We start from the raw sequence: 14,404 nt of genomic DNA, 5'->3' as shown, positions 1-14,404 counted from the left end.
AACTGAAAGTAATAGAGAAAAGATATTTTTCTGCTGTTAGAGAAATAATGTTTTTTTAGTTTTCTCTGCCAACGTCTAATGTCATCGTGAGTAAAGAAACTGAATTTTCAAGAGAAGATTTTTGGAGACATTGTTTTCAAACATTTGAACCTTATCATTTTCACCATAACATAAGTTTTCCTCATTCTCTCTGCTTTGTCTTTCCACGGCCCATCGATTTATAACTCTTGGTTCCTAATAGTCATTACACCTCATGCTTTTTTTTGAAGAGAATAGAGAGTACATCCACATGTTTTCATTCTAAATTATCATCCTAAACAATGAATTTTTTAAATCATATTTCAAAAGCTTTTTGCTGCATAAAATATCTAATAGATTTAGTAATAACCACTTGCGATTCTTTGTCATAATACAATAGAAATGCAATTTCCTAATCCCTAATCCTTGTTTGTTTTGATCTTTCAGGGTCTTCTTTTTACTGTACAGTGTTATTTTTAAAATAACACCTTCTATATAACATGTACCCTCAAATGCCTTAGAGTTGCAGTTACAATTAAGGCAGAGAGAAAGGGTCACAGGCAAGAAAGAAAAGGTATGTGTGTAGTTGAGGTTTATTGGTAGGTAGATAATAGAGTTATTGAAGGTTTGTTTAGACTCTAAAAACCTTATGTAATTTGGAAAAAAAAAAAAAAAGGCAGTTACAAATGGTGCCAATTTTCCCAGCGTAAGGAATACCGTTGACGACTGGATCAGCATCTGAGAATATGCTTTTTTGAGTGTAGTAATTGAATGGATTTCCTTGTCTGCCATGTCTGCCTTTTCTCTTTGCATTCCCTCCCTCTAAAGAAAGCTCTACCTTTTAGTAATTACTATGACCTACCTGTAAGTATACCCAGGAATCTGGGCCCCCTTATAACATGCAGTAATTACTAAATCCCCTTCTGGCAATCTGAGCAAGCTTTTTTTAAATAAACTTTTTGTCTTATTAATTGCATGCTCTGACCTATTCCATAATCAGAGTTGAAAAGTAATTTTCTAACCCTCTTATTTTTTCCTATAGGGATATTAAAGCTGGAAATATTCTTCTAACAGAGCCAGGTCAGGTGAAACTAGCTGATTTTGGATCTGCCTCAATGGCCTCTCCTGCCAACTCCTTTGTGGGCACACCTTACTGGTATGTAGAATTTTAAAACGTGCATACATGAACAAGATGGACTCATAGCACTGGTTTGTTTTGGTTTGGTTTTTTGACGATGTCTCACCATGTGCCCCAAATGAGATTTCATTAAAGAAGGATAGAAAACTCACTAGCAAAAAGAAACACTCTTAGTATAAAATTTCCAGTGACTTTAACTTGTTCAAATAAGGTTGATGTCACTGGGTGTAAACTGAGCAGGATTATCAACTCACTGGCCAAGCTCAGGTTTTAGATTTCATTTAAGTTTCTTTTGAACTTTTCTCTTGAGGCAGAATGTTTAGACAAGGACAAGGTATTCTCTTTAACCTCTAACTAGCCAATAAGTAGAAATATTACTTTCTAATGAAAGAAATCCAGGTTCTTGTTTTTGTTTTGTTTTGAATTAATTTATTTAAATTCAAGTTAGCTAACATATGGTGTAGTATCGGTTTCAGGAGTAGAACCCAGTGATTCATCCCAGCAAGTGCCTTCCTTAATGCCCATCATATTTAGCCCATCCCCCCACTCTCCTCCCCTCCAGCAACCCTCAGTTTGTTCTCTGTATTTAAGAATCTGTTATGGTTTGTCTCTCTCTCTCTTTTTATCTTATTTTTCCTTCTCTTCCCCGATGTTGATCTGTTTTGTTTCTTAAATTTCACATGAGTGAAGTCATGTGATATTTGTCTTTCCCTGACTGACTTATTTCGCTTGGCCTAATACCCTGTAGTTCCATCCATGTTGCTGCAAATGGCAAGATTTCATTCTTTTTAATCCCCAAGTAATATTCCATTGTATATATATATATACACCATATCTTCTTTATCCATTCATGGACCTTTGGGCTCTTTCCATAATTTGGCCGTTGATAGTGCTGGTATAAACACTGGGGTGCATGTACCCCTTTGAATCAGCATTTTTGTATCCTTTGGATAAATACCTAATAGTGCGGTTGCTGGGTCATAGGGTAGTTCTATTTTTAGTTTTTTGAGGAGTCTCCATACTGTGTTGCAGAGTGGCTGCACCAGTTTGCATTCCCACCAACAGTGCCAAAGTGTTCCCCTTTCTCTGCATCCTCACCAGCATCTGTTGTTTCCTGAGGTGTTAACATTAGCCATTCTGACAGATGTGGTATCTCATTGTAGGTTTGATCTGATGATGAATGATGTTGATGATGAGTGATGTTGAGCATCTTTTCATGGTGTCTGTTAGCCATCTGTTAGCCAAAGAAAGGTCTTTGGAAAGAAGACATGTCTTCTGCCCATTTCTATCCAACATCTCTAAAGACCTTTGTTAAATTTCCTGAAACTTTACCTAACTTGTCATTCTGACTTAAAATTTCACCCCCATCTATTCAAGATTCCTTTTCTTCCTTCCACAGATACATTGGAATTTCATTGTACCTTGGAGAATGACTTATATCCCTGGATAATTACTTACCTACTAAAACAAGTCAGCTACTATTTGAATTTTTTTTCTGTCAATGATCATCAAGTAGCATTTACTAAGCAGCCACTTACACTAACAGAAAACAAAGCATATTAAACTGATAAGGCCCCTCCCCTCCTATGAAAATCCATTATGGACAAACAGTATCCATTACCATAGCCTGTTTATTTATTTTCTACATTGTAGTATCTTTGAAATAGCTGATTATATTGTTTTAAATAGCTCCATAAGTATTTTTCCTGTTGTCTATAGTTATTTCTTTAAGTGTTTCATACATATTAATCCTTTACAAATCTTTCTGAGGTAGCTACTAGAATTCTCTCCACATTACAGATGGAAAAAGTGATATACAGGAACGTTATGTAATTTCGCTGAGATAAAATGATAGTTTATGGTGGAACCAGGATTTTTTAAAAATAATGTGTTGTTTCATGTAAATCATTGAGTATATTGGCTATATTTTGAACAGTGTTTTTCCTAATGATTTGTGTAAGGAAATAATATCCTTATCAGATAAAACTTTAGAATATGCTCAAACAGCTGTTTCACTTTATTAGACGAATTTTGTTTTTAATTTGCAATATGAATTTTGCACATTGCATTTGGCAGGATGGCTCCAGAGGTGATCTTAGCTATGGACGAAGGACAGTATGATGGGAAAGTTGATATTTGGTCACTTGGAATCACCTGTATTGAATTGGGTGAGTAAAAGAGTTGTTTGTATTATACTTTTGAGAAACACTCCTGATTATGATTATGAATTCATTCATCCATCTATGTATGATTTAATAGGCTACTGTTATATGTGGGCCAGGCACTGTGAATTGTTATATTTTTTCCTATGCTTTTGTATAACATCAGAAGATTGTTTTCTCTCTGCTACATTTTATTATTAACTTAAAAGAGTTTGAGGGTTGCCTGGGTGGCTCAGTTGGTTAACCAACTTTGGTTCAGGTCATGATCTTGCAGTTCATGAATTCGAGTCCTGGCTCTGTGCTGACAGCTCAGAGCTTGGAGCCTGCTTTGAATTCTGTGTCTCCCTCTCTTTCTGCCCCTCTCACACTCATGCTCTGTCTCTCTTTCAAAGATAAACCTCAAAAAAATTTAATTAAAAAATAAATACATAAATAAATAAACAAATAAAAGAGTTTGAGCATACATAGCAAGTAGCAAATGTGGGAATATACAATAGTAATAAGTGTTAATATTTGAAAAATATCCATTCTCCATATCATGAATGATAATTTATGTCCTCCTTCCCAGTAGTAATTTACAGTCCAACTTGTAAAGAGGAAATCTGAAAAAGTAATAGCAGGCTTATCAAAGATCTGACTATAAAATCTATATTTGACCCATTTAAAGAGCAACCTCAGAGACTTCATGTTAGATAGAAGTTAGAAACTCAGATGCCCTCGGCTTTAAAGTTGTTCCCCAAACATTGTTGTATTTATCCATTTATCTAAAATTGTCTAACGTGCCACAGATTCTTATTTTTCTGATTGTTTATTTTGAACTTTAGTGTATCTTAAAGTCACCCTTATCCAAAGGTATACTGGCAAATTTATTTATTTTTTAATTTATTTTTATTTTTTTTATTGTATGAAATTTATTGTCAAATTAGTTTCCATACAACACCCAGTGCTCATCCCAAAAGATGCCCTCTTCAATGCCCATCACCTACCCTCCCTTCCCTCCCATCCCCCATCAACCCTCAGTTTGTTCTCAGTTTTTAAGAGTCTCTTATGCTTTGGCTCTCTCTCCCACTCTAACCTCTTTTTTTTCTTTTTTTTTCCTTCCCCTCCCCCATGGGTTTCTGTTAAGTTTCTCAGGATCCACATAAGAGTGAAAACATATGGTATCTGTCTTTCTCTGTATGGCTTATTTCACTTAGCATCACACTCTCCAGTTCCATCCACGTTGCTACAAAGGGCCATATTTCATTCTTTCTCATTGCCACGTAGTACTCCATTGTGTATATAAACCACAGTTTCGTTATCCATTCATCAGTTGATGGACATTTAGGCTCTTTCCACAATTTGGCTATTGTTGAGAGTGCTGCTATAAACATTGGGGTACAAGTGCCCCTAGGCATCAGTACTCCTGTATCCCTTGGGTAAATTCCTAGCAGTGCTACTGCTGGGTCATAGGGTAGGTCTATTTTTAATTTTTTGAGGAACCTCCACACTGTTTTCCAGAGTGGCTGCACCAGTTTGCATTCCCACCAACAGTGCAAGAGGGTTCCCGTTTCTCCACATCCTCTCCAGCATCTGTAGTATCCTGATTTGTTCATTTTGGCCACTCGGACTGGCGTGAGGTGATATCTGAGTGTGGTTTTGATTTGTATTTCCCTGATGAGGAACGACATTGAGCATCTTTTCATGTGCCTGTTGGCCATCTGGATGTCTTCTTTAGAGAAGTGTCTATTCATGTTTTCCGCCCATTTCTTCACTGGATTATTTGTTTTTCGGGTGTGGAGTTTGGTGAGCTCTTTGTAGATTTTGGATACTAGCCCTTTGTCTGATATATCATTTGCAAATATCTTTTCCCATTCCGTTGGTTGCCTTTTAGTTTTGTTGATTGTTTCCTTTGCTGTGCAGAAGCTTTTTATCTTCATGAGGTCCCAATAATTCATTTTTGCTTTTAATTCCCTTGCCTTTGGGGATGTGTCAAGTAAGAAATTGCTGTGGCTCAGGTCACAGAAGTCTCTTCCTGCTTTCTCCTCTAGGGTTTTGATGGTTTCCTGTCTCACATTCAAGTCCTTTATCCATTTTGAGTTAATTTTTGTGAATGGTGCAAGAAAGTGGTCTAGTTTCATTCTTCTGCATGTTGCTGTCCTATACTGGCAAATTTAACCAATGGTTCTCAGGTGGTGGGGGAGGGGGAGATTGGGTTACTGTGGAGTTGGAGAAAGGTATGCCCATTTGACCTTCGGGAGACCAGTGAGAGCTGGCTCCAGCACAAGACTGACTTTATCTAGATTTTTTTAATTTAAAATTTATATAAATACCTTTACTTTTTTAACATTTGTTTTTAAAAATTTCTTCATCTAGTTTTGTTTTGTTTTGGTTTTTGGTTTTGGTTATTTTCCTCCATTCTGGTATCCAAATTGATCCTATAAGAATTTCTGAGTTCCAGTTTGATTCTCAGACTATAGTTTTATTTTTCCTAAAATGTTTGGCTTGTGAAGACAACTTGAGATACTTGGTATTCCATGTCCCAGCTGCTTCATTGACCCCTTCCTTGAACAAAGAAACATATGATAAATATACATGACTTGTCTCTTTTTTTTAACCTTAAGGAAATATTAATTTTTTTTTAAAACTGAATCATGGAAGAGAGAATATATACTTAATTTTGAAAAAATACGTAATATTCACATGGTTTGTAAATCAAAAAATGTATAAAGACATGCAATGAAAGAACTTCTTCAACTTCTGGCCCTATTTCCCCATTTCCTTTCCCACCTCTGCCAGTACACACGGGACATCGTTACTAATTTCTTGTATATCTTTCCAGAGTTTCTTTACAAATGTACAAACAAATATAGATATACATCTATTATATTCCTTTTCCCACCCAAATTAACATATGAGTGGTACTTTGATTTTTCACTTAACGACATCTTGGAGATCTGTTTTATATTAGTAACTTAAACCTGTTTTTCATTTTTCACTGTATCATCTTACTCCACTATTAAGGACATGCCATAATCAATTTGACTGGTCCTCTGTTAAAGGATATTGAGGAAATATATTTCTTCTTTACATTCTAATATTGTGTTATTCTCTCTTCCACTGAAAGGGAAATTAACCTAATTTATTCACAATGATGGGGGGGGGTACTCAGAAATATATGCATACTTTAAATGGGACACCTGATGCACTTCCAACAATAGTATGTAGAACTTGACAAAGTAGTCCTCAAAGTCATAGAGCCAAAACTAGCCTAGACAATTTTGAAGAAGTAGAATTTGGACAGAAAAATCACTCTGCCAAAATCCATACCATCATAATTAAATCAATACAGTGTCAATGTAGGGAGAGACTAATATCCAATAGAACAGACAATAAAACCTAATTATATAAATTAGTATGTCAACTATACTCAAAAAGTATATATACATGAAATACTTAAAACATGGCATGTCATATAATAAGCACTATCTAGGGGCGCCTGGCTGGCTCAGTCGGTTGGGCGTCCGACCCTGGCTCAGGTCATGATCTCACGGTTCGTGGGTTCGAGCCCCGCATCGGGTTCTGTGCTGACAGCTCGGAGCCTGGAGCCTGCTTCTGATTCTGTGTCTCCCTCCCCCTCTGCCCCTCCCCTGCTCATGCTCTGTCTCTCTCTGTCTCTCAAAAATAAATAAATAAATGTAAAAAAAAAAAATTTAAATAAGCACTATATAAATGTAGTTATTGTTACTGTTGTTACTATAGGAGTATACACATTTATGGGTGTGGGTATAATTTTTCTAAAAGTATTTTGAAAACAGTGACAAATATAACTTTTAGTACTTTGAAATACAAAGCTATGTAAGGTACAAAAATTAAAAGACAAGCCAGAGGCTAATAGAAAGTAGTTAAAACATATCTAACCAACAGAGTATTGGTCCAGAACATATAAAGACCTCTTATAATTTATTTATCACATTTCTTTATCAAAAATAAAAAGAGGGGCACCTGGGTGGGGCTCAGTCAGTGAAGCATCTTACTTCAGCTCAGGTTATGACCTCACAGTTTGTGAGTTCAAGCCCTGCATCAGGCTCTCTGCTGTCAGCTGAGAGCCCATTTCAGATCCTCTTGTGTCTCTCTCCCTCTCCCTCTCTCTCTCAAAACTTAATAAACATAAAATAAATTAATAAATAAAAGGACAAACAGCCAGTAGAAAAATGGGCAAAGAACATAATCAGCCAGTTCATTGAAAAGGAAATCTAAATGGACATCAAACCTTCAAAGGTACTGAGACTCACTAGTAATAAGGGAGATACAAGTTAAAACCCTTTCACATTTACCAGACTGGCAAAAGTTCTTGAGTCTGGGGATAATAAATTTGGGGAAGCTGCTAAGGAAACAGCAACGCACACACTGTTGGTAGAAATGTAAATTGGTATAATGACTTTGGAATATAAATTGGCAACATCTAGTAAAGTTGATGAGGGGCAGTCTCAGTGACCCAACATTTCACTTCTAAGCATATTCCTTAAATAAATATTTATGCACGTGCACTGGAAATGTGTATGATAATGCAAGCTGGTGTAGAAGCTAGAAAATGTTGACACAACCTGAATTCTTACCCAGTGAGGAATGGATAAATTAATTATGGAATGCTCTATCACAGTTAAGGATGAACTGGATCTACATGTATCATCATAGATAAATCTCAAAATCATAACATTGAATATTTAACAAACAAAGTTGCAGAAGTATAGGTACAGTATGATGCCAATTATGAAAGTTTTATAAACACTTTATATTGTTTATGAGTGTGTATCAGTATACATATACTAATAAAACATAAGAACATAGATGTAAAATGTAACTTCAGAATAGAAAATTCTCTGGAAGGAGGAGGGAGAATAAAGATATATCTACTTTCTTACTTTATTTGGAAGAAAAAACAAATATGGCAAAATACTGATAAATCTAAATGGTAGGTGTCATAATCTGCATGTTTTTACATATTTGAAATATTAAAGAATTTAACTTTTTAAAAATGAGAAATTAAATTCATTTGATTAAACAACAACAACAACCCTACCCTCTGCCTAGCATGGAGTTAGCAGTATAGAGTAAATTTCAAAATTAGACACCCTGGATTTGAATTTTGGCTTCACCAACACTTAGTGGGCAGGACCACCCCATGTGGCTACACATAACACCAGCGGGCATTCACATAGTCTAGGATGTGGATGACACCTTTTGGAGTTGCATAACATGTTCATTCTGAGTATGAGAGCCTGAACAGCTTTCTTAACTTCCTTGAGCCTCAGTTTCTCATGTAAGTGAAAATAACAATATTTATCAATAGATGTTGCTGGACTTCAGTAAAATAACACATGTAAAGTGTTTAGCATAATGCCTGGCACATAGCAAATGCTCAATAACAGCTAATGGCATTCGTACGTAGGATTATTCCTTTTTTTGTCATTTATATTCCAAAGTGAACCAAAATTATACTTAAAACACTGAAACCGTAGCAGCATCTCCTCAGTTATGAAAATTTAAGAGGATGTACTACCCAAGTTGAATTTCACAGCTTATTAGCGTCCACCCATTGTTTTTACAATTTTTTTTCTTACCATAACCTTTCTAAATGTAGTATAGATTCTACCCTTTCCAGCCTTCTTAAATAAAGCAAACAGAATATACCCTTTTATGATCATTCAAGATCACCATTACATCAGTTTTTGTACTATGTAGATGTAGTAATGACTGAAGTTTCAAACAGAAGTTCACACTGGGTGAAACAAATAGTCATCCCAGGAGATGCTTCTAGTACTTTCTCTCTTGAGAGAGGCCCTGGTTTGTGCTTAATTTTTGATTTTATTTTTTTATAAAAATGAATTAAAGTATGTATGAAAACACTGTCTCTGTATCAGCCTAACTTTGATTGCCTTTTATAAAATGAACTACACTTACAAGCATAGACTTTGGTCAGACAAACTTGAGTTCTAATTCTAGCTCTGCCATTTCTTAGTTGCGTGACTTTGGTCAAATTGTTTGAACTCTCTATGAAATTTGTGTAATAAGATCTCCTACCTTACTAGAATTGTCTGGATTAAATGAAAATCTGAATTTAAAGTTCTTCTTATTATAATCTCTATATACTGTACTCAATAAATGTTGGCCATTATCAACGCAATCATGATATATGTCATATTTCATCCAAGATTTTAATTGACATTCTAACATCTCTTTAAAACTGGTGGTTATTTTACAGGCAATTGCATTTTATAATTATAATTGGCAGCATTTTTCCCCAAGTTTTACATAAAACAGTGTACATTTTATAGTCAGTAGCATCTTAGATTCAGAGAAAAATGGTAGTACCTGCTCAGTTAATATTCATTAAGTAAAATTGTTACCAAGGACATTTAACTTATCAACAATTATTCAAAATGTATTATATTGCTAGTGCAATAGACCATTCAAGTACCTTTTTGACAGCTTTGCTATATATCTCCTTAGCATTAATCTTGTTAATGCATATATAAAAGAAGAGTATTTTTTTACATGAAGAAAAAAAAAGACCAAATTGCTGCATATAAAACTGGAAGCTAATGATTTTTCCAAGTTTTCTGTATGTTTGCAATACTTTAAATTGTACTTTTAATATTGAAATTACCTTGAAACTTGTGGATAATGTTGTACCCTTTCCTTATGACATTACTTCTATAATACTGCATTTTTTTTTCAAAGCTCCCTAATTTGTAATTTAAATTGCTAGGGTAACATCACAAAGGAGGAAGATGATAATGTTACTGGCACTGTCCCTTTTTCCTGGATCAAGCTCTACAGTTCCATAGTGGTGAAGCCTATTCTATAAATTATCTTTTGCTAAATTAATTTTCCACTGAGAGAACTAGTTACATGCAAGAATCTTCTGAAAACCTTGGACACTGAAATTGGCCAGTCAGCAAAAATTTTATTTTTCAAGATTATTCCAAGAGAAGTTAATATGATGTTCATTTGTTTAACCTACAGATGCTTAACTTAGTTTACCTATAGAGGTTATGATAGAAGCTGGCAAATGGTCCATTAGCCTCGTCAGGGCATTTATTGTGCTCAGAAATGAATTCTCCAGGAAAACAAAACAAAACAAAACCCAAAAACATGTCTTTATGTAGGTTTTTGCCTGGACTTTTCTTCTTTCATGTTAACCACTCATTGTTTATCTGTTAATAAATGAATGTTGTGATGGCCGTTAGGGGAAGGCAGGCATATTTACGCTTCTGAAGCTGTTGCTGCTGCTTTTTTTTTTTTTAATTTTAAAGTTTATTTATTTAGTTAAGTTTATCCATTTTTAAGTAATCTTCACACCCAGTGTCGGGCTTGAACTCACAACTTTGAGATCAAGAGCAACAGACTCCTCTGACCAAGCCAGCCAGGACCCCTCCCACCTTTTTTTTTTTTTTTAAATCCCAGTACAATCTATCATAAAGTGCACCAGGTTGTCAAAAAGACACTGAGACCTAGTGAAAATAACACATTTCTTGGATTCTTACAAGGTGGGTTGAAATCCCAATTTAGCCACTTACTATGTGACTTAGTTTCGTTATTCAGACTAGCTGAACCTCAGTTTATTTAGTTGGAAAATAATGCTTGGAATGATCACGCTTACCTCGCTGAGCTATCGTGAGAATTACGACCGACAGCAATGAGTGCCTGACATGTAGTAGGGGTTCAGTAAGTGGTAGTAACTATTGTTATCACTAATTATTATGTTTTTCAGGCACATTGGTTTGTAAGAAACCTGTTGCCACAAAAACTTGGCCATTGTCTTTAAATAGAAATCACTATTTTTTTCTTTTAGTTAATACACCTTTTGTAGGATTCCACCCTCCTCCCTTCTTTTGAGAAGATATGAATTACATATCACAAGGTGGCTTCACAAGCACTCACAATTCCTATTTTGCTGCTTATGTGGAAGATCGTATGCAGACTATTATATTCTATAGTAAGGGGTTGACAAACTTTCTGTAGAGGACCAGATAATAAGTGTTTTAGGCTTTGCAGACCATACATTCTCTGTCATAACAACTCAACTCTGCTGTTGAGCATAATAACAGCCATAGACAATATGTTTATAAATGAACGTGGCTGTAGTTCAATAAAACTACATAAACAGGCTTCTAGGTGAATCTGGCCCGCAGGCCATAGTTTCCCAACCGTTGCTCTATAGTATGCTGGCTTAGCAATGAATCCTGTCACCATGGCCCAGAGGATTTATGTAGCACATCTAGCAAAGGACTTGAGCATAGCTGAGGCCATTTGAAACTAGTATTTAGCAAATGCTTCTCAGACCACAGAACTATGTTGTGTGTTTAGAGTACCTGTGGTCATGTGCTTCTAACTACTAAAGCTATTCTACCATTGTGTGGCTGGCTGTTGTCTTGTGTCGTTCACAGTGGAGTGTTGGCTACTTATGGCCTCACCATTCCCTCTTCGTTTCCAAGCTACTGCCTTTCTTGTCACTGTTGAATTGGGTTTTGTTGTTGTTTTTTGTTCCTTCATCCTCTTTCCAAATTCCTGTTCTTTCTTTAGTCCCCCTTCCTGGCTGTTTCTCCTGTGCAATTCAGTGTTCTTCTTAGCAGCTTGAATTTTATATCTTTTGCCATTTAGTGAGAAGGCTCCTATCCTTCTGGCAGTGAATGAAGCCATCACATAGCGTCTGATGGAAGCCCCAAGACTTAGTCGCTCCTCAGTCATTTTTGTGACTTCTTGCTGCCCAAGATTATTTGCTGACAAAGTTTCTTCCTTGCTTTAATTTGCCTTACCTTCATTTATTTATTCTATGGGTATTTTTGAACCACCAAAAATAGATACCAGGTGCTATGCTTAACAGTGGGAATGCGAAGATGAATATAGTAGGCATTGTCCTTGTCCTCATGAAGCTTAGCAGAAAGGACCCACATTACGTAAAGAATTACACAAATAATTATGGTTGTGGTCCATAGTAGAAAGGAAAAACATAATTTGCAGTAACAGAATCTAATAGTCTGAGAAGTCAGAGAAGGCTTCCCTGAGGAAGTGCTTACAAGCATATAATAATCCCTGAATAAATATTTATGAAATGAATGCAAAATGCAGTTATATTTAAGGTGAAGTCTGAAAGGTTGGCAACAATTAACCAGATAAAGTTGAGGGAATGAAAGTGAGAGGGGAGTCCAAACAGAGGAGGCAGTATGTGTGAAAGGTTCTAAAATTGGTTCTCTCAGTGAAGCAAAAGAAGAGGGTGGAGGCATTACTTCTCAGAATGAAATGCTAGAGGTCGCCAGGGTCATGTTTGTTTAATTTTTTTAATGTTTGTTTAATTTTTTTAATGTTTGTTTATTTTTGAGAGAGACAGAGAACAAATAGGGGAGGGGCAGAGAGAGAGAGAGAGAGAGAGAGAGAGAGACAGACAAAGAATCCAAGGCAGGCTCCAGGTTCCAAGCTGTCAGTACAGAGCCTGACATGGGGCTTGAACTCACAAACTGTGAGATCATGACCTGAGCTGAAGTCAGATGCTTCACCGACTGAGCCACTTAGGCACCTCATCTACGGTCATGTTGATAAAGGTAAACTGGCTATGGTTTAAGGATCCGGACTTTGTCCTAAGAATGATGGGAAATCATTGATGGTTACACGATGAGTTCCTAGTTCCACCTGAATTTAAATACTTGAAGTTAGCAGAAGGCCAAGCTTTCCAGCGTGTCCCTGCTGAAAAATAAAAAAAAAAAAAAACCTGAATCTAAACCTGAACTCTTGTACATTTGAAACAGATACAAATCCATTTGTCCACACGACAACTTTTTTTTTTTAATGTTTATTTATTTTTGAGAGAGAGAGAGAGAGACAAACCATGAGCGGGGAAGGGGCAGAGAGTGAGGGAGAAGCAGAATCTGAAACAGGCTCCAGCCTCTGAGCTGTCAGCACAGAGCCCAACACAGGGCTGGAATCCACAAACTATGAGATCGTGACCTGAGCTGAAGCTGGACGCTTCACCGACTGAGCCACCTAGGCGCCTCCACACTATAACTTTCAAATTTCTACTTATTATCAGTTCATGCCCCTGTAATACTAGTATCTATTTCATGAGTGTATAGTATCCTGTTGAGAGGTTAAGAAAAAATATTTGTAGAATAGTAGACTGCCACATTTTAAAGGTATCAGAGAACATTTAGTCAAGACTGTAAGAGGCCCCTCCAAAGTATCATGAATGAATAACCATAGTTGTCTTCTGTGGGAATACTGTCAATGGCTTAAAGTTCACTACTCTTTTTTTTTTTTTAACGTTTATTTTTGAGAGAGAGAGAGAGCAGTCCAGCAAGTGGGGGAGGGGCAGAAAGAGAGACGACAGAATCTAAAGAGAGATAGCCAGAGATAGCCAAATTGAGACGAATGTATTTGTAGGACAAGTCCAGTCTTAACACACCTGGCCTTTAATGTTTGTTTATTTTTGAAAGAAAGAAAGAGGCACAATGTGAGCAGGGGAGGGGCAGAGAGAGAGAGGGAGACACAGAATCCGAAGCAGGTTCCAGGCTCTGAGCTGTCAGCACAGAACGCAATGCAAGGCTCAAACTCAACATAAAGCAAGATCATGACCTGAGCCGAAGCCCTAAGTCCTACGCTTAACCCACTGAGCCACCTAGGCACCCCCTAAAGTTTACTGCTCTTAACATTGTTCTTTCCAAATTTGGGGGGGAGGGGTTGCTTTCTTTTGTTTTCTCACCCTGGCTTTTTACAAGTTCATCCTTCTGTGAGTGAAAATGTCTTTCATATTACTTCTGCCCTAAGTTCTTGTTTCTTAGAATTGCAAAGAATAAGACCTGTTTTCCATTTTAAAAAAGGTTAACAGAAGAATCTTTGCTTAAAAACCAAGTTACTCTGATAAAACCTGAGAATTAGATTATGAATTGCAAGGGGGGACTGTGTAAGGAATCCATTAGGATAAGCACAGTAGAATGAGATTGTGATTTATCTTCTAGGGCATAATAACTAGTAACTAATATAAAATTAAGTACTCAGAACTAGAACCTTGTTTCTTTCCTTTGGTCAACAAACTGAGCACCTTATATGT

The 14,404-nt window shown here is 36.3% G+C and overlaps 1 protein-coding gene across 3 annotated transcripts in view; it reads left to right on the top strand.

The window, feature by feature from the left end:
- Positions 1–14,404, top strand: part of TAOK3 (TAO kinase 3) — a 177,846-nt gene that overhangs the window by 104,535 nt on the left and 58,907 nt on the right. For all 3 annotated transcript variants that reach the window (XM_027043820.2, XM_027043822.2, XM_027043821.2), the window contains exons 8-9: positions 1,061–1,174; positions 3,233–3,324. In XM_027043820.2, the coding sequence (XP_026899621.1) occupies positions 1,061–1,174; positions 3,233–3,324 (206 nt within the window). The remainder of the gene's footprint in view (positions 1–1,060; positions 1,175–3,232; positions 3,325–14,404) is intronic.

This window comes from Acinonyx jubatus, chromosome D3 (genome assembly GCF_027475565.1).
Source record: "Acinonyx jubatus isolate Ajub_Pintada_27869175 chromosome D3, VMU_Ajub_asm_v1.0, whole genome shotgun sequence".
NCBI classification, from domain to species: Eukaryota; Metazoa; Chordata; class Mammalia; order Carnivora; family Felidae; genus Acinonyx; species Acinonyx jubatus.
The sequence above is the reverse complement of the archived record's forward strand: the minus strand, read 5'-3'. Positions and strand labels throughout refer to the sequence as shown.